The sequence below is a fragment of the Rhinopithecus roxellana genome, chromosome 5, assembly GCF_007565055.1.
Source record: "Rhinopithecus roxellana isolate Shanxi Qingling chromosome 5, ASM756505v1, whole genome shotgun sequence".
Lineage (NCBI taxonomy): Eukaryota > Metazoa > Chordata > Mammalia > Primates > Cercopithecidae > Rhinopithecus > Rhinopithecus roxellana.
The window spans coordinates 62,777,857-62,801,823 of NC_044553.1; the positions used below are offsets into that span (position 1 = coordinate 62,777,857).

The window sequence follows — 23,967 nt, forward strand, 5'->3', positions numbered from 1 at the left end:
TGAACCAAGATCACACTACTGCACTCCAGCCTGGGCAACAGAGCGAGACTGTCTCAAAAAAAAAAAAAAAGAAAAAAGGAATTAATTATGACCTAAGGAAAAAAATATAAATGGAAATAGAGGGAATACGTTCAATTGAGAAAAGGACTTTTATTTTCATTTCCTCAGAGATCAGAGAGAAGCTTTTTTTTCCATTTTTAAGCAATGAAGTTGGAATTTGACCTAGGGTTGACTTTCATCTTCCCTGATCATGCTGAAAAGACTCAAATCACCAACATTCACTTGTTCCCTAATGGTATCTTTCTAATTAAAGTGGCAGGAATAACAACATGGGATAAATGAGAACTCACAGTTCGCTGCGTTCACTGGCTATTTCACCTCCGTTTTCATTTGTCGCATGCTCCTTAAATGATGGAGGGGCTGTGTAACTCAGCCTGTCCCTTGGCCCTAAAAGTTTAGACAGAAGATGCAGACTCAGGCAACAGTACCCTCCAGAACACCAACTGCTGAAACTGGAACGTGAAGGGCTGGACACAGAGAGTCCTGAGACCTGGGTGAAACCCTTATATGACAACTGCTCCCCGAGGAACATTTTTTTTTCACTCTTGCAAAACAAGTGAGTAAGTACAAATAGGAAGAAAAAAGAAAGGTGGAAGCTTGTTCAGGGCAGAGACTGTGTGTCTAACTCTACCCATCTTTATCTCTAGTGCCCGGTACATAACGGGTGGCCAGCCATGCTGAACTGTTAAATGGAACTGAAATTTAAATTCATGCGAGTTTTCTACTTTCAGTTGTTTTTGCAAACATTTGGTTGTCTGGAATACGGAACTTGAAATTATCGGACCATACTAAGCAAAATAAGTGAGTACTTATTAATAAAATAAGAATACTTAATTAAATGCTATGTGTAGATTTCCTTTACCTAGGTTACTCATTCCTGATTTAGGGCCATGAGAATGAGGTGTCTACTCTAGAGATTCAACGTTGGGTTTTCTTTTTGGGGATTTTGTTTTGTTTGTTTGTTTTTTGAGGCAGAGTGTCACTCTGTTGCCCAGGCTGGAGTGCACTGGTGTCATCTGGGCTCCCTGCAGCGTCCGCTTCCCAGGCTCAAGTGATCCTCCCACATCAGCTTCCCAAGTAGGAGGGATTGCAGGCATGTGCCACCAGGCTTGGCTAAGTTTTTTTTTTTTTTTGAGACGGAGTCCTGCTCTGTTGCCAGGTTGGAGTGCAGTGGCACAATCTCAGCTCACTGCAACCTCCGCCTCCCGAGTTCAAGTGATTCTCCTGCCTCAACCTCTCGAATAACTGGGACTACAGGTGCCTGCCACCACGCCCAGCTAATTTTTGTATTTTTATTAGAGATGGGGTATCACCATGTTGGCCAGGATGGTCTCGATCTCCTGACCTATTGTGTGATTCTGCCCTCAGCGGTCCTCCATGGTGAATTTAGAATTTTGAATCTGATATTCCATTCAGGAAAAAAAAGATTTTAGGGAGGCAGAAAAGAGGGAGTGAGAACAAAAGAACAAAATGGGGTGGTGGGCAGAAGAAGGCAGTGAGGAAAACGTGTCTGGCACATCAGTCCTTCCCAGTGTCTTAGCCCTGTAGGGGATGTGGCCTTAAATCTCACCCCTTCTGGGTTTCTCCGACACCGGTGCACCGGCTGTGTGGAGCTGTCTGTGTCCCACGTGGACGCGAGGCTGGGCGCGGCGGGGGCCAGCAGGGCCGACGCGGTGCAACTGCCCTTGGAGTCGGTGCATCTGGGGGCGCTGGTGCATGGAGAGGCGCTGCCGCCACCCCGCGTTCTGCCCGCGCCTTGCGGTCTCCGATAGAGGCGCCGCCTCCTCCGCGACCCGCAGGTCCCGGCCAGCAGTGGTCAACCGCAGCAAGGTCGTCCTCAGCCTGTGGACAGAGCACGTGGCTTCTCCTTTCATGACAGTTATTATTTCTACAGTTTATTTGGAACAGATAATCACGAATTGATCTATGATATGTATTCATCTACTGTGATCTGTTTTTTTTTGTTTGTTTGTTTTTTGTGTGTGTGAGACGGAGATTTATTCTTTTTGCAAAGGCTGGAGTGCAATGGCGCGATCTCGGCTCACCGCATCCTCTGCCTCCCAGATTCAAAAGATTCTCCTGCCTCAGCCTCCCGAGTAGCTGGGATTACAGGCAAGTGTCACCATGCTCGGCTAATTTTGTAATTTTAGTAGAGACGGGGTTTCACCATATTGCCCAGGCTGATCTTGAACTCCTGACCTCAGGTGATCCGCACGCCTGGGCCTCCCAAAGTGCTGGGATTACAGGCGTGAGCCACTGTGCCCTGCCTACTGTGATCTATTAATCACACTTTTAAAAGATTAACCTTCTGTCCCCAGTACACTGTAACTTTTTGAGGGCAGGACCATTGTGGTACCTGTCTTTATTCTGTTGCAGTGATTACACCCTTACCTTAGTAAAAAAAAAAAAAAAAAAAAAGCTGAGCCACTACCCCAACATATTTGTGTGCATTTAAAAAATTATATATAGACTTATTTTTGTACTAATAAATTATAGTCATTATAAAACAAAATATGTATTTTTAAAGGGGTGACAAATATAAATAACAATTTTAATATTTACTTTTTCTGTCCCACTTGTCTGCAGACCCCTGAACATGTGCTCCAAATTAAGGATAACTCCTTTATAACTTTTAATAACAATTTTTGTTATCTTGACTTAAAATCATGGTTTTTTACTACTATCTGATTCTATGCTCTCACTGTGCTATGGCCTGAATTGTGTCCCCACTCAAAATTCTTATGTTGAAGCCTTAACCCCCAATGTGACTGTATCTGGACATTGGGTATTTCGGAGGTTTTGTTTTTTTTTTTTTATTTGAGATGGAGTTTTGCTCTTGTTGCCCAGGCTGGAGTGCAATGGCGCGATCTCAGCTCACCACAGCCTCTGCCTCCCAAGTTCAAGTGATTCTCCTGCCTCAGCCTCCCGAGTAGCTGAGATTACAGGCATGAGCCACCAGGCCTAACCACAAAATACTAATTTTGTATTTTTAGTAGAGACGGGGTTTCTCCATGTTGGTCAGGCTGATCTCGAACTCCTGACCTTAAGTGATTTGCCCGCCTTGGCCTCCCAAAGTGTTGGGATTACATGCATGAGCCACCGCACCAGGCCTTTAGAGGTTAAGTTTAAATGAGTTCACAAGGGTGGGACCCTAACTGGATAGGACTGTGACCTTGTAACAAGAGATCCCCCTCTCCCACCTCCCAAGACACAGTGAGAAAGCAGCAGTCAGCAAGCTAGAAAGATGGCCCATACCAGGATCTGACCATCCTGGCACTTTGATCTCAGACTTCCAGCTTAAGAACTCTGAGAAAACCAATGTCTGTTGGTTAAGCCACCCAGTCTGTGGTATTTTGTTGTGGCATCCTGAGCTGACTAAAACACACTGCCCGCCTGTTCTGACATTTACTAACTGTAGCTTTGGGCATGTCACTTAACCTTTCTGTGCTCAGTTTCCTCATTTATAAATAAAGATAAATAGAAAAAGATAAAAGCAGTAGATTGTTGTGAGGATTAATAAGCTTATATATATATAATGCTTAGAACAGTGGGGGTACACTGTAAGGGCTTCAGGTGTTAGTTATTATTATTACATATCATTATAACCAGATGAAGAAAACAAGGTGTAAAATAGCTATGTAACTTGCCCAAAGCCAGGGGCATAGAATCCAGATTAACCATTTTGCATTCATAATCTCAAGTACTCTTTGATCATTGGCCAAGAAACAAGATTTTTTGGACCATACAACCTTCTGACTTCACTCAAGTCACTAGATTCTCGAGTCCTCCACAAGAAAAAAAAAAAAAAAATCAGCCCTTTGCAGTGGCTCACGCCTATAATCCTAGCACTTTGGAGGTGGGCGGATCACCTGAGGTCAGGAGTTCAAGACCAACCTGACCAACATGCAGAATTTTAAAATATAAAAATATAAAATTATAAAATTTATAAAATTATAAAAATTATAAAAATTATAAAAAATTATAAAAATTATAAAAATTATAAAAATTATAAAAATTATAAAATTAGCTGCGCGTGGTGGCACATGCCTGTAATCCTAGCTCCTCAGGAGGCAGAGGCAGGAGAATCACTCGAACCTGGGAGGCAGAGGTTGCAGTGAGCCAAGATCGCACCATTGTACTCTAGCCTGGACAACAAGAGTACACTGTCTCAAAAGAAAAAAAAGAAAAAGAAAAATCACCAACTCTGAAGAGTACTGATCCACAATGGAGGCCTGTAATCCTGAAGATTTTTTTTTTTTTTTTTTTATGAGACAGAGTCTCGCTCTGTCACCCAGGCTGGAGCACAGTGGTGCAATCTCTGCTCACTACAGCCTCAGCCTACTGGGTTCAAGCGATTCTCCAGCCTCAGCCTCCGGAGTAGCTGGGATTACAGGCGCCTGCCACCACTCCCAGCTAATTTTTGTATTTTTACTAGAGACGGGGTTTCACTGTGTTGGCCAGGCTGTTCTTTAACACCTGACCTAGTGATCCGCCCACCTCCGCTTTCCAAAGTACTGGGATTACAGGCGTAAGCCACCATGCCCCGCCAATCCTGCAGATTCTAAACAAAGCTCTTAATCACTCCTGGGGGTTACAATGAGAAAGCAAAACACTGCCCTTAACATTAACTGGTCTGACACAACTAGTCCTCAGTGTTGTTTGAAGCTAGTCTGTGCTATCTGCATCTGTTTTTGTATTGAGACCGAATCTCACTCTGTCACCCAGGCTGGAGTGCAGTGGCGCAATGCTTGCTTACTACAACCTCCGCCTCCTGGGTTCAAGTGATTCGCTTGCCTCAGCCTCCCGAGTAGCTGGGATTACAGGCACCCACCACCACGTCTGGATAATCTTTGTATTTTTAGTAGAGACGGGGTTTCACCACGTTGGCCAGGCTGGTCTCGAACTCCCGACCTCAGGTGATCTGCCCGCCTCAGCCTCCCAAAGTGTTGGAAATACAGGCATGAACCACCGTGCCCGGCCACTATTCTTTTGGACACCTCACAGAACATCAACATGAAATAAGTTCACTCCAAAACCATGATAGAGTGATATAAAACAAGTCCACTGCCTAATTTTGTCTATGTACAGACAAAATTAGTGTCACTGCCATCCACAAAATACCAAACATCCTTCTCTCCAGGTTAATATGAGTGACTGCAACTTCTTTACCAATCATGGCTTCAGCCTTGCCCTAGTCTACCCTCCCTGTAGATAAGATTTATTGATACTTGAGTCCAGGAAGTTGAGGCTAAAGTGAGCTGAGACTGCACCACTGCACCACTCCAGCCTGTGTGCCAGAGTGAGACCCTATCTCAAAAAAAAAGAAAAAGAAAATAATTTATTGAGATACCAAAACATAGAATTGTGCTTGCTTTCTGATAGCACAAAATCTGGAGCAAACCCCTGTTTCCTTGGATCCTCCCCCAAAATCACCCAATCAAACAAAGCTTAGATACTATAATAAGTTCTAACACATTTGCTGAGATGCCTTTAGTTCCCCTGGTGTGCATTTTCTCTAGCTGTAATGAATAAGCCCAACTTGCTCAACTACAGGTATGTTCCTGTAGTTGGTGGCCCTTGGCTGGAAGGCATTGATACCAGTATCTTCAAAATGTGTCCTAAAGATAGACTCCAGACTTTCAGAACTCCCGTTCTTCCCATCTGTTTACCTTCCCTCAAGTCTGTCTCAGATTTCTTTCCAGGTCCCAATTTTCTAAAGTAAGAAATCCAAGATCACTGTATATAATATGTTTTGAAGTTAAGAGTTTTGCCCTCTGGGACAGGCGCGGTGGCTCACGCCTGTAATCACAGCACTTTGGGAAGCCAAGGCAGGCAGATCACTTGAGGCAAGGAGTTCGAGACCAGCCTGGCCAACGTGGTGAAACCCTGTCTCTATAAGAATACAAAAATTAGTCAGGCATGGTGGCACATGCTTGTAATCCCAGTTACTGGGGAGGCTGAAGCAGGAGAATCACTTGAACCTGGGAGGCGGAGACTGCTGGTGAGCCAAGATTATGCCACTGTACTCAAGCCTGGGTGACACAGCAAGACTCTGTCTCAAAAACAAAAACAAAAAAAAAGAAGAATTTCCACCTCTGTTATGCACTAGGTAAGATCTCAGACAACTTATTTAACCTCTTTATGCTTCCTTTTTCTCTTAATAATACCTCTTCAGACTATTAAATGAATTAATACTATTTTTTTTTTTTTAGATGGAGTCTTGCTCTTGTCGCCCAGGCTGTAGTGCAATGGCGTAATTTCAGCTCACTGCAACGTCCGCCTCCTGGGTTCAAGGGTTTCTGCTTCAGCCTCCTGAGTAGCTGCGATTACAGGCACCAACCACCACGCCCAGCTAATTTTTGTATTTTTAGTAGAGACGGGGTTTCACTATGTTGATCAGGCCGGTCTTGAACTCCCGACCTCGTGATCCACCCGCCTCGGCCTCCCAAAGTACTGGAATTACAGGCATGAGCCACTGTGCCTGGCTAATTAATACTATTTCAAATAAATAAACTGACTGGGCACAATGGCTCATGCCTGTAGTCCTAGCACTTTGGGAGTCTAAGGTGGGGGGATCATTTGAGGTTAGGAGTTTGAGACCAGCCTGGCCAACATGGTGAAACCCCATCTCTACTAAAAATACAAATATTAAGTCCTGGCACAGTGACTAACACCTGTAATCCCAGCACTTTGGGAGGCCAAGGCGGGTGGATCACCTGAGGTCAGGAGAGTTCGAGACTACCCTGGCCAACAGGGTGAAACCCCATCTCTACTAAAAAAAAAAAAAAAAAAAAAATTAGCCGGGCGTGGCTGGAAACGATGACTCACAGCTGTAATCCTAGTGCTTTGGGAGGCTGAGGCGGGCTGATTGCCTGAGTTTGGGAGTTTGAGACCAGCCTGGGCAGCACAGCGAAAACCCCATTTCTACTAAAATACAAAAAAAATAAATTTACCTGGGCGTGGCAGTGGGCACCTGTAGTGCCAGCTACTCGGAATCGCTTGAATTGCTTGAATCTGGGAGGCGGAAGTTGCAGTGAACCGAGATCGCACCTCTGCACTCCAGCCTGGGCTACAGATGGAGACTCCGTCTCCAAAAAAAAAAAAAAAAAAAAAGCCAGCCATGGTGGTGTGTGCCTGTAGTCCCAGCTACTTGGGAGGCTGAGACGGGAGAATTGCTTGAACCTGGGATGTGGAGGTTGCAGTGAGCCGAGATTGCACCACTGCACTCCAGCTTGGGCAATGGAGCAAGGCTTCATCTCAAAAAAAAAAATTAATCTGATGTGGTGGTGCAAGCTGGTAATCGCAGCTACTCAGGAGGCTGAGGCAGGAGAATCACTTGAACCCAGTAGGCAGAGGTTGCAGTGAGCCAAGATCACATCACTGCACTCCAACCCAAACAAAGTGAGACTCTGTCTCAAAAATAAATAAAGGTGGGCCAGGCGTGGTGGCTCACAGCTGTAACTGAGCACTTTGGGAGGCCGAAGCAGGCGGATTACCTGGGGTCAGGAGTTCAAGACCAGACTCACTAACATGGAGAAACCCTGTCTATACTAAAAATACAAAATTAGCTGGGCGTGGTGGCGCGTGCCTATAATCCCAGCTACTCGGGAGGCTGAGGCAGGAAATCACTTGAATCCTGGAGGCGGAGGGTGCGGTAAGCTGAGATCACGCCATTGCACTCTAGCCTGGGCAACAAGAGCGAAACTCCATCTCAAAAAAATAAATAAAACTCAAAAATAAATAAGTAAATAAATAGGTAGCACTTACAACATGCCTGCATGGCTGAATATGATCTTTCGTTTTGTTTTGCAAATAAAGACCCCTTCTTTTACTTGCCCCTACAGCCTTCTTTCCTCTGAGATTTTGACCATGCCTCTGGTCTCCATCCCCTCTTTTGTGACCAGCAGAGGAACCTGTCCAGTCTCTTATTCTGTGGGCTGAAATAGTATCACCCAAGCTATTAATGATGCTCTGTGGCCTGTGGTCACAATCTGTCGACATGTTTGGCAAAAAAATTGACAAAGAAATATTACATCAAAAATTATTTTTGGGCCTGGCACAGTGGCTCACATCTGTAAACCCAGCACTTTGGGAGGCCAAGGTGGGTGCATCATCTGAGGTCAGGAGTTCAAAGTTCAAGACCAACCTGGCCAATACGGCGAATCCCCATCTCTACTAAAAATACAAAATTAGCTGGACATGGTGACGCATGCCTATAATCATAGCTACGTGGGAGGCTGAGGCAGGAGAATTGCTTGAATCTGGGAGGTGGAATCTGCAGTGAGCCGAGATCACACCACTGCATTCCAGCCTGGGCAACAGAGCAAGACTGCGTCTCAAAAAAAAAAAAAAAAAAAAAAAAAAAAAAAAAAAAAGTAAGGAGTACCTTTTGATCTCATCCTGTTGCTTCCAAGAAAGCTCCTTCACCAACATGTGATCTTCGCGAAGTCGAAAGAAACTGTCCTCCAATTCCTCCCGGTTCATCTTGCTCAAGTGTGGTTGAGTTTTCATATTCTTACCTAAAGTCCCAGAAGACAGTAAATGGACAGTATTCTTACATGTATTTTTTTAACCCTTTAGATCTCTCATCACATCTTGTCCAGAGAGCATAAATCTATCTTTAGGCAAGTATTTATAAGGAAATTCAGGAAGTATGAAAAATGACTCCGGGCCAGGTGCGGTGGCTCACACCTGTAATCCCAGCACTTTGGGAAGCTGAGGCGGGCAGATCATGAGGTCAGGAGTTTGAGTCCAGCCTGACCAACATGGTAAAACCCTGTCTCTACTAAAAATAGAAAATTAGCCAGGTGTGGTGGCACGTGCCTGTAATCCCAGCTACTCAGGAGGTTGAGGCAGGAGAATTGCTTGAGCCTGGGAGGCGGAGGTTGCCATGAGCCGAGATCATGCCACTGTACTCCACCCTGGGTGACAGAGCAAGACTCCATCTTGGAAAAAAAAAAAACAGAAATGACTCCTACTGGGTCCCTGGAGACTATTTTCTATATTATTACAGCATGAGGTATGACTCTACCTTCCATCTAGAAAGTACATTCTCTAGATAAAAATATATCCAATTAGGCTTTTATTCTACTTAATTTGTCTTTTTAGCTCCTTATGTTTTTTTATTTTTTTATTTTTTTTTTGAGACAGGGTCTCATTCTCTCACCCAGTCTAGAGTACAGTGGCGTGATCTTAGCTCACTGGTTCAAGTGATTCTCCTGCCTCAGCCTCCCGAGTATGTGGGATTACAGGTGCCCGCCACCACACCCAGCTAATTTTTGTATTTTTAGTAAAGACAGGGTTTCACCATGTTGGCCAGGCTGGTCTCCAACTCCTGACCTCAGGTGATCCACCTGCCTCGGCCTCCCAAACTGCTGGGATTACAGGCATAAGCCACCGTGCCCGGCCTATTCTATTTTTTTCTCCTTATTAGATAATTTGGACCTATACAAGGATTGTTCCCATGACTGTCTTAAAAAACCCAGTAAGGAAAAGGATAAAAACTTTTCTTGATTACCAAGAACCATCTCATTTGTTTTTTTGGTCAGGAGAAACTGTCCCCAACGCTGCCTCCTAGGACAAGAGCCTCTGCTTCGTCTAAGCAGAGGAAACGAGAGCACACTTTTCAGTGTGAGTGTTCACCGGCCCATGTCTGCTCTGATCTTATAGACAATGGGACAATATGGTAAATGGGAACCATATTGTTTATCTTTTATTGTTTATTTTTTTTTAGATAGAGTTTCGCTCTTTTTGCCCAGGCTGGAGTGCAATGGTGCAATCTCGGCTCACTGCAACCTCTGCCTCCCAGGTTCAAGCAATTCTCCTGCCTCAGCCTCCAAAGTAGCTGGGATTACAGGCACCTACTAATTTTTTGTATTTTTAGTAGAGACGGGGTTTCACCATGTTGTCCAGGATGGTCTCAATCTCTTGACCTCATGATCCACCCGTCTTGGCTCCCAAAGTGCTAGGATTACAGGCGTGAGCCACCGCTCCCGGCTAATTATTTTTATTTTTTTATTTTTTTTTTTATTTTTTTTTTTTGAGACGGAGTCTTGCTCTGCCGCCCAGGCTGGAGTGCAGTGGCCGGATCTCAGCTCACTGCAAGCTCCGCCTCCCGGGTTCACGCCATTCTCCTGTCTCAGCCTCCCGAGTAGCTGGGACTACAGGTGCCCACCTCGTCGCCCGGCTAGTTTTTTGTATTTTTTAGTGGAGACGGGGTTTCACCGTATTAGCCAGGATGGTCTCGATCTCCTGACCTCATGATCCGCCCGTCTCGGCCTCCCAAAGTGCTGGGATTACAGGCTTGAGCCACCGCGCCCGGCCCCGGCTAATTATTTTTTTTTGACATGGAGTCTCTCATTGTTGCCCAGGCTGGAGTGTAGTGGCACTATCTTGGCTCACTGCAACCTCCGTCTCCCAGGTTCAAGCAATTCTTGTGTCTCAGCCTCTCGAGTAGCTGGGATTACAGGCATGGGCCACCACGGCCAGCTAATTTTTGTATTTTTAGTAGAGATGAGGTTTACCATGTTGGCCAGGCTGGTCTTGAACTTCTGACCTCAGGTGATCCGCCCGCCTCGGCCCCCCAAAGTGCTGGGATTACAGGTGTGAGCCACTGCGCTCGGCCAATTTTTTTTTTTTTTTTTTGAGACGGAGTCTAACTCTGTTGCCCGGGCTGGAGTGCAGTGGCCGGATCTCAGCTCACTGCAAACTCCGCCTCCCGGGTTCACGCCATTCTCCTGCCTCAGCCTCCTGAGTAGCTGGGACTACAGGTGCCCGCCACCTCGCCTGGCTAGTTTTTTGTATTTTTTAGTAGAGACGGGGTTTCACAGTGTTAGCCAGGATAGTCTCGATCTCCTGACCTCGCGATCCGCCCGTCTCAGCCTCCCAAAGTGCTGGGATTACAGGCTTGAGCCACCGCGCCTGGCCAACGGCCAATTTTTAAATTTTTTGTAGTGACAAGGTCTCATGATGTTGCCCCGGCTGGGCTCAAGTGATCCTCCTGCCCTGGCCTCCCAATGTGCTGAGATTACAGGCATAAGCCACTGGCCAGATTAATTTTTGAATATATGCTATAAAAATATTCCCTTTAATGTGGTTTTATCTATTTGTAACATCAAATTTTTTTCTCTGAAAACAGTGTTTCTGAGGTAAATTCAAGGTGCTTAGAATGAAAAAAAAAAAAAAAAAAGTACAACTTCCAAACCAAAGAACCTGCAAAATAATGTTGCTAGGTAAACTAGGAAAGTAAGGTCACTAGGAAGAAAATTGTAATATGACCATATGCCTTTATAAAAATCTTAATTTATGACAAATGTTTAGGCCGGATGCAGTGGCTCATGCCTGTGATTCAACACTTTGGGAGGCCATGGTGGGCAGACAGCTTGAGTTCAGGAGTTTGAGACCAGCCTGGGCAACACAGTGAAATCCCTCTCTACAAAAAAATACAAAAATTGACTGGGCACAGTGGCTCATGCCTGTAATCCCAGCACTTTGAGAGGCTAAGGCAGCTGGACCACGAGTTCAGGAGTTTGAGACCAGCCTGACCAACATGGTGAAACCCCGTCTCTACTAAAATACAAACATTAGCTGGGAATGGTGACGCGCACCTGTAATCCCAGCTACTTGGGAGGCTGAGGCAGGAGAATCGCTTGAACCTGGGAGGTGGAGGTTGCAGTGGGCCAAGATCACACCATTGCACTCCAACCTGGGAAACAAAAGTGAGACTCCATTTCAACAACAACAAAAAAAAAAAAAACCAGAAAACAAAAATTAGCTGGGCGTGGTGGCATGCGCCCGTAGTCCTAGCTACTTAGAAGGCTGAGGCTGGAGGATCGCTTGAGTCTGGGGAGGTGGAAGTTGCAGTAAGCCAAGATCCCACCACTGCACTCCAGCTTGACTGACAGAACAAGACCCTGTCTCCAAAAAAAAAGGAATACTTCATTTATTTTTAGTTACTTCATAAATGACAAAAGTAAAATTGGACATGTTTGTAATGAAACCTAAAAAAGCTTATTTTTTTCACAAAATAAACTTGTAAATATCCCCCTTTCTCATCTTTTATTTTTCTTTTATGGTACTGAAGAAAAATATTGAATTCTTTTAGCTTTTTGGATATGTGAGTGGCTTCCAAACTGACTGGAACTCCAGGTAGGTAGTTCCTGAACAAGGGTTTCCTGCCACAATGACTCTTCTAACTTGAAAAATTATCTCAGTCAGTTCATGTTTCATGGACTTTGTGGAACAGTTAAAGCTTTGAGAGGCACAAAATTCTCAACTGTATCCAAAATATACAAAGAATTTTTTTTTTTTTTTTGAGATGGAATCTCACTCTGTCGCCCAGGCTGGAGTGCAGTGGCACGATCTCTGCTCACTGCAAGCTCCGCCTCCCGGGTTCAAGCCATTCTCCTGCCTCAGCCTCCGGAGTAGCTGGGGCTACAGGCGCCTGCCACCACACCCGGCTAATTTTTTTTTGTATTTTTAGTAGAGACGGGGTTTCACTGTGTTAGCTAGGATGGTCTCAATCTCCTGACCTCGTGATCCATCCGCCTCAGCCTCCCAAAGTGCTGGGATTACAGGCGTGAGCCACCGCGCCCGGCCTTAACTTTTTCTATTTTTAGAATAGATGGGTTTTCACTGTTCTGACCAGGCTAGTCTCAAACTCCTGACCTCAGGTGATCCACCCACATTGGCCTCCCAAAGTGGTGGGATTACATGCGTGAGCCACTTTGCCCAGCCGAGAAAGAATACATTTTTAAAAAATACAATGAGATAACACCTCAGTTACAAACAATAACAAGTGTTGGTGAGAAAGTGAAGAAATTGGAAGCATCATACATGCTGGTAGGAATGTAAAATGGTGCTACTGCTTTGGAAAATAGCCTGGCAGTTTCTCAAAATGTTAAACTAGTGTTACCATATGACCCAGCAATTCTATGTCTAGATTTGTGCTTAGGAGAAATAAAAACCGGGGCTAGGTGCGGTGGCTTCTGCCTGTAATCCCAGCACTCTGAGAGGCCGAAGTGGGCAGATCACTTGAGGCCAGGAGTTGGAGACCAGCTTGGCCAACATGGTGAAACCCTGTCTCTACTAAAAATACAAAAATTAGCCAGGCATGGTGGCAGGCACCTGTAATCCCAGCTATTTAGGTGACTGAGGCAGGAGAATCACTTGAACTCGGGAGATAGAGGTTGCAGTGAGCTGAGATCACGCCACTGCACTCCAGCCTAGGTGACAAAGCAAGAGTCTGTCTCAAAAAAATAAAAAAAAAATACTGCTATGAACATTCTGGTATATGTCTCCTGGTACATATGTGCAAGAGTTAATTTCTGCAAATTTTTAACTCCTGACCTCAGGTGATCCGTCTGCCTCAGCCTCCCAAAGTGCTGGGATTACAGGCGTAAACCACCATGCCCAGCCAATTTCTGCAAATTTTATACTCAAAAGTAGAGTTACATGTTAAACTTTACTAGATAAAGGCAAATATTTTCCAAAGTGGTTGCATCACCGGGCGCGGTGGCTCACGCCCGCCAGCACTTTGGGAGGCCGAGGCAGGTGGATCACGAGGTCAGGAGATCGAGACCATCCTGGCTAACATGGTGAAACCCCGTCTCTACTAAAAATACAAAAAATTAGCCAGGCGTGGTGGTGCATGCCTGTAGTCCCAGCTACTCGGAGGCTGAGGCAGGAGAGTGGCGTGAACCCAGGAGGCGAAGCTTGCAGTGAGCCGAGATGGTGCCACTGCACTCCAGCCTGGGTGACAAAGCGAGACTCTGTCTCAAAAAAAAACAACAACAACAACAACAAAGTGGTTGCATCATTTATATACTTATGGGCAGTGCATAAAGTGCCCTATTCTCAAAAAATAATTTTATAGAAGTGAAGTCAAGTGAAAATAGAATCAACAGTAGCCATGATTGGGATTGAGGGATGGGAAAGTGGAGCAAAATTACAAAAATACCTTTTTTTTGTTGTTTTAGAGACAGGGTACTGCTATGTTGCCCAGACTAATCTTGAACTCCCGGCCTCAGGTGATCCTCCCACCTCAGCCTCGAGTAGCTGGTAGAGGTGTGAGCGACCACACCTGGCCAAAGTTACAAAAATATCTTTTTTTTTTTGAGACGGAATCTTGCTCTGGATCCATTTCAAAAAAAGAAGAATTTAAGAATAAAATGTAAGAAGAGGGCCAGGCACAGTGGCTCATACGTGTAATCCCAGCCCTTTGGGAGGCCGAGGAGGGCAGATCACTTAAGGTCAGGAGTTCGAGACCAGCCTGGCCATCATGGTGAAATCTTGTGTTTACTAAAAATACAAAAACTAGCCAGGTGTGGTGGTGCACGCCTGTAATCCCACCTACTTGGGAGGCTAAGACAGGAGAATTGCTTGAACCCAGGAGTTGGAGGCTGCAGTGAGCTGAGATTGCGCCACTGTGCTCCAGCCTGGGTTACAAAGTGAGACTCCATCTCAAAAAAGAAAAAAATGTGAGAAGACTGAAGAAAAGAGCTGAAAGTAAATCAGTTTCTGTGAAGGCCAGCAAAATGTTCTACAATGAGAGTTCTTTTTTTTTTTTTTTTTTTTTTTTTTTTTTTTGAGGCGGAGTCTCGCTCTGTCGCCCGGGCTGGAGTACTGTGGCCGGATCTCAGCTCACTGCAAGCTCCGCCTCCCGGGTTCACGCCATTCTCCTGCCTCAGCCTCCCGAGTAGCTGGGACTACAGGTGCCCGCCACGTCGCCTGGCTAGTTTTTTGTATTTTTTAGTAGAGACGGGGTTTCACCGTGTTAGCCAGGATGGTCTCGATCTCCTGACCTCGTGATCCGCCCGTCTCAGGCCTCTCAAAGTGCTGGGATTACAGGCTTGAGCCACCGCGCCCGGCCAATGAGAGTTCTTTTAATTCTAAAAGGTGTCCATCCTCAGGCGTAGAAGTTACCTTTTGAGGCTGGTAGCACCAGAGGTATTGCATCTGTGTCTCTAACTGGCAAGTCTTCTGATGTAGGGTCCACCAGATGTGACATGATCTCTGTTCCCAAGTTGTAAGAGATCCCAGAAGACACTGAAATAAAGGAAACGTCCAGTCAATTACATGCAACTTTAGGATGTCTTCTGAATCGTGTACATAAGTTGCAGCAGGAATTTCTCAGCACTGTCATGATGGAGTATGCCATGTCAGAGTCATTCTTATGGTAGTGTGGACAACTCTATACTAAAGAGTAACAACAAGTATTCAGTAGTAATGACTTTATTCAAAATGAAAATCAGTTTTTATGATTATGGAATTGATGGATATCATTTCAGATCATTTTTAAAGTGTCTGCTCAGCCTGGAAGCCAATGACCATCCCTTTTCTCTGCGAAAGGGGGCTCTATCCCTCTCGCCACTCAATTTACAGGGACTAACTTCCCAGGAATCAGTTTATAGTCCATAATCCTGTCCCCGAAGCCATTGCTGATTGGACCAGGGTTAATCAAATGACCCAAGACAAATGACCCACGCTTAACCAATCAGATTCTATCTCCTAGGAGGTTGAAAATAAAACTGAGAAGTTTAAATTAGCCTCTGGGGATGGCTAGAACTGTTATGTAAACGTGGGAGCTCTGAAATGACCATATTCAGCTCTGTGGCCTGAATAATCAGGAAATCCTATCTGTAGAGTTGTCTCATACTCTGGCCAACACTCTTTTTCCTGGATGATAGCATCCAGTCTAGCCGGGATTATAGGCACCCACTACTGTGCCCGGCTAATTTTTGTATTTTTGATAGAGATAGGGTTTTGCTGTGTTGACAAAACTGGTCTTGAACTCGTGACTTTAGGTGATATGCCCGCCTCGGCCTCCCAAAGTGTTGGGATTACAGGTGTGAGCCGCAGTGCCTGGCCTCTTTCTCTTTCTTTTTTCTTCTTTCTCTTTCTTTTCTTCTTTTTCTTTTCTCTTTCTTTTCTTTCCTTCCTTCATTGCCTGCCTGCCTGCCTGCCTGCCTGCCTTCCTTCCTCTCTCTCTCTTTCTTTCTTTTCCGTTTTTTCTTTTGGCAGGGTCTTATTCTGTCCCCCAGGCTGGAGTACAATGGCACAACCACGTTTCACTGCAGCCTCCACCTGGGCTTAAGTGACCTTCCAGCCTCTGCCTCCCAAAGTGCTAAGATTAAAGGCATGAGCCACCATGCCAGGCCTAGTCTCCTGACTTTAAATACTACGTATGTATATGCTTTTGTCTCCAAAATTTTTGTCTCCAGCTTCAGATTTGTACAATTTTGTTTTCTTTTTTTTTTTTTTTTGCTCTGTCACCCAGGCTGCAGTGCAGTGGTGCAATCTCAGCTCACCACAACCTCCACCTGCTGGAGGCCTCTCAAGTAGCTGAGATTACAGGCATGTGCCACCATGGCTGACTAATATTTGTAATTTTAGTAGAGATGGGGTTTCACTGTGTTGCCCAGGGTGGTCTTGAACTCCTGGCCTCAGGTGATCTGCCTGCCTCACCCTCCCAAAGTGCTGGGATTACAGGAGTCAGACCGTGACCAGCCCAATTTCCTATTTTTTAAAACATTTCTCTTGGCATGGCTACTAGATATCTCAAATTCACTTTTCCCAAACAGGAATTTTGATTTATCTTACCAGTCTCATCTTTTCCCAGTCTTTCCCTAGCTCCATAAATGCCACTATCATCCTACCAATCCTGCAGCCTTGATTCCTCCCATTCCCTCATCTGTTAGCATGTTCTCCAGGTTCTTCCTTTAAAACATGTATCAGCCAGGCATAGTGGTTCATGCCTGTAACCCCAGCACTTTGGGAGGATCGAGGCAGGCAGATCACCTGAGGTCAGGAGTTCAAGACCAGCCTAGCCAACGTGGTGAAACCCTGCCTCCACTAAAAATACAAAAAATTAGCCGGGCGTGGTGGTGGGTGCCTGTAATCCCAGCTACTCAGGAGGCTGAGGCAGAAGAATTGCTTGAACCTGGAAGGCGGAGGTTGCGGTGAGCTGAGATCGTGTCATTGCACTGCAGCTGGGGCAACAAGAGTGAAACTGCCTGAAAAACAAACACAAACAAGAACAACATATATCCGCCTGTCTCCACCACTAAAATTCAAGTGATCTGTGTCTCTTTCCTCAACTACCACATTTTTTAATGCTCTCCCCATTTTTCTCTCCCATCCTTCCTTATGTCTCCCTGAAACATCCAGAGTGACCTGTATAAAACAACCCAGTTCATAACATTTCCTTGCCAAAACTCCAAATGGCTTTTCATTACACTTAAAGTAAAATTTACACTATTTTTTCCAGAGCCTGTAAAGCCTAACCTCATCTGATCCCCTTCTTACTCTTCCAATCATACCTTGTACCTTCCTTCCTCTAGCTCACAACACTTCTCACCACTTGCCTTCTCTTTGCTCTCCCAACCATCAAGCTCCTTCTTGCTTTTTTTTTTTTTTTTTTTTTTGAGATGGAGTCTCACTCTATCACCCAGGCTGGGTGCAGTGGTGCAATCTCGGCTCACTGCAACCTCTACCTCCCGGGTTCAAGTGATTCTCCTGCCTCAGCCTCCCAAGTAGCTGGGACTACAGGCACGTGTCACCATGCCCAGCTAATTTTTTGTGTTTTTAGTAGAGACGGGGGTCTCACCATGTTAGCCAGGATGGTCTTGATCTCCCGATCTTGTGATCTGCCCACCTTGGTCTCCCAAAGTGCTGGGATTACAGCCACTGCACCTGGCCTCCTTCTTGCTCTTTACTTGGCTGACTCCATCTGATCCTTTGGTCTCTCAAGCATCTTTTCATTTGCCAGGAGGCCTTTCTCTGACTTTGGTAGCTGAACTGAGCACTTTCCCTTCTCTTACCAGTCTTATACTCTGTCACCTCACCCTGTTTATTTCCTTTGTGACATTTACTATACACAGAAACTACCTTCATTTATTTATACTAGTTTATTGTCTGTCTCCTCTCACTAAAACATGATGACTTTGAAGGCAGAAAAATGGTTTATGTTGTTTACCTCTATAGATGCAGTACTGAACAGTTATTGGCACACAGCAGGTACTCAATAAATAAACACTGAGTGTATGAAAAGAAGAATGAACGAACAAGAGACAGAATGACACTGAGGGGCTGAAATGGGTCAAAAAGTTCTTAAAGCATTCTGTTCTTGATTCCAGTCTTTTCCAAGTTTGTCTCCAAAATTTACATCTCAGCCGGGCGCAGTGGCTCATGCCTGTGTTCCCAGCACTTTGGGAGGCTGAGGCGGGCAAATCATCTGAGGTCAGGAGTTCGAGACCAGCTTGGCCAACATGATGAAACCCCGTCTCTAATAAAAATACAAAAATTTGCTGGGAATGGTGGCGTGTGCCTGTAATCTCAGTTATTCAGGAGTCTAAAGCAGGAGAATTGCTTGAACCCGGGAGGCGGAGGTTGCAGTGAGCCGAGATCGTGCCACTGCACTCCAGCCTGGGTGACAAGAGAGAGATCCCATCTTGAAAAACAAAACAAAACAATTTAGGTCTCCAACCTTGACTTTCAGATTTGTACAAATTATTTTTAAACATTTCCCCTTTCAAACGTTTCCCCTAGTAAACATACTAGACAACTGAAACTCACCTTTCCCAAAGAGGAATTGTAATTTCTCTTACCAGTCTGATTGTTTCCCAGTCTTTCCCTATTTCCATAAATGTCACTAACTGGCTCTGTTCCTAACTTTAGGTTCTATAGTAGAGTCTTGTGTCCTATACAACAAATTCTCTGTTTTTGTTGAAGCCAGCTTGACTCGTCAACTGGAGAAGGGTATTCAGAAGCTTATTTTGAACAAACAGAGAAATATAAAGAAAAAAAGCAAAAAGTATAATGGAGAAATTCTATCACCTAGAGAAAACATAAACATTGTATTGATCTGCTTTCCAGACAATTTAACTTGTATTGGATAATTCATACTCTGTTCTGTAACATTTCATTTTTAAAAAATCACAATAAATGAAGAGCATCTTTCCAATGTCATAGTCTTAAATAGATCTATACAGATTTCATAGCATGCCTATTCTAAGAAAGCTGAATAATCACCCCAGTTTATGTACTTTCACATGTTAGACCTAGGATTACAAGTAAATCTCAGGCCAGGCACAGTGGCTCATGTTTGTAATCCCAACACTTTGGGAGGCTGAGGCGGGTGGATCACCTGCGGCCAGGAGTTCGAGACCAGCCTGGCCACATGACAAAAGTTAGCTGGACATGGTAACAGGCACCTGTAATCCGGCTACTCGGGAGGCTGAGACAGGAGAATCACTTGAACCCGGCAGGCGGAGATTCAGTGAGCCAAGATCATGCCACTGCACTCCAGCCTGGGCAAAGCAGAGCGAGACTCCATCTAAAAAAAAAAAAAAAAAAAGTAAATCTCCATTTAGTTTACAAGTAAATCTCCATTTGAAGTACCATACATAGGGACTGGACACAGTGGCTCATGCCCGTAATCCCAGCACTTTGGGAGGGTGAAGTGGGCAGACCACAAGGTCAGGAGTTTGAGACCAGCCTGGCTAACATGGTGAAACCCCATCTCCACTAAAAATACAAAAATTAAATGGGTGTGGTGACGCATGCCTGTAGTCCCAGCTGCTCGGGAGGCTGAGGCAGGAGAATTGCTGGAGCACAGAAGGTGGAGATTGCAGTGAGCCAAGATTACACCATTGCACTCCAGCCTGGGCGACAGTGTGAGACAGTGTCTCACAAAATAATATATCTCACAAAATGTCTCAAAAAATAATAATAATAAATAAATGAAGTAGCATATACAGGTTTACTTAGTCACCCAACTTCCTAGTTTCCTGTACACATTACATTACTATAGAAATGTAATGTGAAGGAAAAGGAAAGGTGACTGCATCATAAGTTTGGTCCTCTGGACCTGAAGCCATTTGCAAAAATGGAGCTGTAGTAGAAGGGATGCTGTTGTTCTTTAATAACTGGGCCCAGAGTACACTGACACACCACCAAAGCTATGCAGCACTGTGGAGCAATTGAAAAGTACCATTAAAACTGAAGTCAGAGAAGCTCTAAAAATGAAATGGAGTTTATTGGAATGCCAGAGAAGAAAAGCTAGTTGAGATCGTCAGTGAAGAAGTGTTGAAGAAACATCCAAAATCCAATGAAGTGGCCAGATTTAATTTCTCAGGAAAAAAAGTGGAATGTAGATTCTAAAAGAGTTTATCAATTATTTTGAACTCAACAGGATGAAAGACTAAAGAAATTTCCAGCCGGTGTGGTGCCTCACGCCTATTATCCCAGCACTATGGGAGGCCGAGGCGGGCTGATCATGAGGTCAGGAGATCGAGACCATCCTGGCCAACACAGTGAAACCCCGTCTCTACTGAAATACAAAAAAATTACCCGCGCATGGTGGTGAGTGCCTGTAGTCCCAGGTACTCAGGAGGCTGAGGCAGAGGAATCGCTTGAACCCGGGAGGCGGAGATTGCAGTATTGCAGTGAGCCGAGATCATGCCACTGCACTCCAGCCTGGTGACAGAGCGAGACTCCGTCTCAAAAAAAACAAAAAAATATTCCTTTCAGTGATATTCAGAATTGTAGTGCACTTGGACAAGGGTAGGTTAGTGAGGATGAAGAACCCTTTACTAGTGATAGATGGATAGATGTATAAAGCCAGCTTGGGCCGGGCGCGGTGGCTCAAGCCTGTAATCCCAGCACTTTGGGAGGCCGAGGCGGGCGGATCATGAGGTCAGGAGATCGAGACCATCCTGGCTAACACGGTGAAACCCCGTCTCTACTAAAAAAATACAAAAAACTAGCCGGGCGAGGTGGCGGGCGCCTGTAGTCCCAGCTACTCGGGAGGCTGAGGCAGGAGAATGGCGTAAACCTGGGAGGCGGAGTTTGCAGTGAGCTGAGATCTGGCCACTGCACTCCAGCCTGGGTGACAGAGCGAGACTCCTTCTCAAAAAAAAAAAATAAAATAAAATAAAATAAAGCCAGCTTGATGACATCAGCAATTAAAATTTTCTTTTTCTCTTTTTTTGAGACAAAGTGTGGCATTGTTGCCTGGGCTGGAGTGCAATGGCGCTATCTCGGTTCACTGCAACCTCCGCTTCCCGGGTTCAAACAATTCTCCTGCCTCAGCCTCCAGAGTAGCTGGGATTACAGGTGCCTGCCACCATGCTCGGCTAATTTTTTGTATTTTTTAGTAGAGACGGTATTTCACCATGTTGGCCAGGCTGGTCTCGAACTCCTGACCTTGTGATCCACCAGCCTCGGTCTCCCAATGTGCTGGGATTACAGGCATGAGCCACCCTGCCTGGACTTCTTTTTTTATTTTTTGCACTCTGTATCACTGGGCAAACATTTAAAATTTTGTAGCCAGTTCCCCTTACTCTATTATTATTATTATTATTATTATTATTACTATTTTGAGACAGGGTCTCACTCTGTCGCCCAGGCTGGAGTGCAATGGTACGCTCTGACCTCACTGTAACCTCTGCCTCCAGGGTTCAAGCGATTCTCGTGTCTCAGCCCCCCAGGCAGCTGCAATTACAGGCGCAAGCCACCGTGCCCAGCTAATTTTTGTATTCTTAGTAGAGACAGGGTTTTGCCATGTTGGCCAGACTGGTCTCGAACTCCTGATCTCAAGTGATCCACCTGCCTCAGCCTCCCAAAATGCTGAGATTACAGGTGTGAGCCAACACGCCTGGTCCAAGAGTAGATTTTAAGTGTTCTCATCAAACACAAAAAATTGATGAGCATATGAGGTAATACATATTTTAATTAGCCCAAGATTGGGCAGGCGCAGGGGCTCACGCCTGTAATCCCAGCACTTTGGGAGGCCGAGGCAGGAAGATCACAAGGTCAAGAGATCGAGACCATCCTGGCCGTGGCCAACATGGTGAAACCCTATCTCTACTAAAAATACAAAAATTAGCTGGGTGTGGTGGCACGTGCCTATAGTCCCAGCTACTCGGGAGGCTGAGGCAGGAGAATTGCTTGAACCCGGGAGGCGGAGGTTCCAGCGAGCCAAGATTGAGCCACTGTACTCTACCCTCGTGACAGAGCAAGACTCTGTCTCAAAAAAAAAAAAAAAAAAAAAAATTAGCCGAAGGTAGTCGTTTTCCACTATATATATATATGAAATATATATATATTTCAAAGCAACAAATTTTACACAATAAATATATACAATTTCAAATTGTCCATTAAAAATTAATTTGAAAAGGAGTTTTATTCATTCTGCAGATAGTAGATACATTTCTGAGCATAAAAGCAATAGAATTAGAGCTATGGAAGAGCTTCAGAAAGATTCATCTACTATTAGTGATTTAGAAACTGGGGAGAGGACAGTGTTAAGAGGATATTGCTATAGTTTAGGCAAGAGGTCTTGAACTAGGGAAGGATGAGGGTAGGGAGATGGAAGAATAGGATGGATCATGAAGACACTGAGGAAGGAGAATCAAAAGATGTGACAACTGTTTGGATGTGGGATAGAGTTAAGAGGGTGACAGGATTAAAGATGACTTGGTAATGTTGTGCCGGATGCCTGGGAGACTGGGGTACAATAGAAAATGAATAAACCAGGCCAAGCGCAGTGGCTCATGCTGATAATCCCAGCACTTTGGGAGGCTGAGGCGGGCAGATCACCCGAGGTCAGGAGTTCGAGACCAGCCTGACCAACATGGTGAAACCCTGTCTCCACTAAAAATACAAAAATTAGCTGGGCATGGTGGCATGTGCCTATAGTGCCAGCTACTTGGGAGGCTGAGGCAGGAGAATCACTTGAACCTGGGAGGCAGAGGTTGCAGTGAGCAGAGATAGTACCAGTGCACTCCAGCCTGGGTGACAGAGTGAGACTCTGTCTCAAAAGAAGAAAGGAAAAGAAAATAAAAATGAATAAACTTATTTCATTCTCTCAAAAACACCCCTAGGAAAGACATAGGAAACTGTAAATATCCATCGGATAGAAACTTACAGTTCTTGCTTGCTCCAGAGAGCTGTCGCTAATTCTTTTCTCTCAATGTTTTGGTGTCCTTTAGTATTCCAGGTTCCAATCAGCTTGTCCTTCTGGCTTGTTGAAAGAGAAGCTAATCCAGTTGTGTTTAGCTTTTAAGACGTTAACTCTTTGTAGATCAGAGTGTGAAGGCTGTGCTTTTTCTCTATGCATGTTTGACTTGGAGAAAGGTCAGCTTAAAGATTCCTTAACAGATCCACTTCTCAACTAAAACTAAAGCTGAAAACACATTTGCAGGATTTGAGATTAAAAGGAATTTGCTAGTATTCAGAGGATGATGTTTAAATCTTTAATTAATTAATTAATTAATTAATTAATTTTTTGAGACAGAGTGTTGCTCTTGTCGCCCAGGCTGGAGTGCAATGGCACCATCTCGACTCATGGCAACCTCCGCCTCCCAGGTTCAAGCAATTCTCCTGCCTCAGCCTCCCAAGTAGCTGGGATTACAGGCATGCACCACCACGCCTGGCTAACTTTGTGTTTTTAGTAGAGACGGAGTTTCTCCATGTTGAGGCTGGGCCTGAACTCCTGACCTCAGGTGATCCGCCTGCCTTGGCCTCCCAAAGTGCTGGGATTACAGGCATGACCCACCGCACCTGGACTTTATCTGAAGGGCAACAACAGTGGGAGTTGTTCTGGAACACTGAGATCCCTTTGAAGAGAACAAACACTGCATAGTTGGTGGGATTAACATGCCTATTCAGTCCACATGTGCCAGCACTTTCAAGTAAGAGAATGTATATCTTCCATTTCACCATGACCACAGTTTCCAAACCAAACTTTGGAATGTAATTATGAAGCAATAGAATTTCATATAAGAAAATTAAATGTTCTTAAAAATTCTGCATGGCTGGTCACTGCGTTCATATTATATATTAAGTGGAACATGGTCTCAATTGCTACATAAAATCCTCTCTTTATTTATTTATTTATTTATTTAT

General features: G+C 44.8%; 1 protein-coding gene across 1 annotated transcript in view; it reads right to left on the minus strand.

The window, feature by feature from the left end:
* The window catches only part of RPGRIP1 (RPGR interacting protein 1), a 72,462-nt gene extending 57,395 nt beyond the window's left edge, over positions 1-15,067 (minus strand). Inside the window, exons 1-4 of the mRNA XM_010355884.1 lie at positions 14,983-15,067; positions 8,447-8,579; positions 1,631-1,902; positions 351-447 (exon numbers count right to left, since the gene is read on the minus strand). Coding sequence (XP_010354186.1) covers positions 351-447; positions 1,631-1,902; positions 8,447-8,579; positions 14,983-15,067 — 587 coding nt within the window. The remainder of the gene's footprint in view (positions 1-350; positions 448-1,630; positions 1,903-8,446; positions 8,580-14,982) is intronic.
* Positions 15,068-23,967: the final 8,900 nt, after the last annotated feature.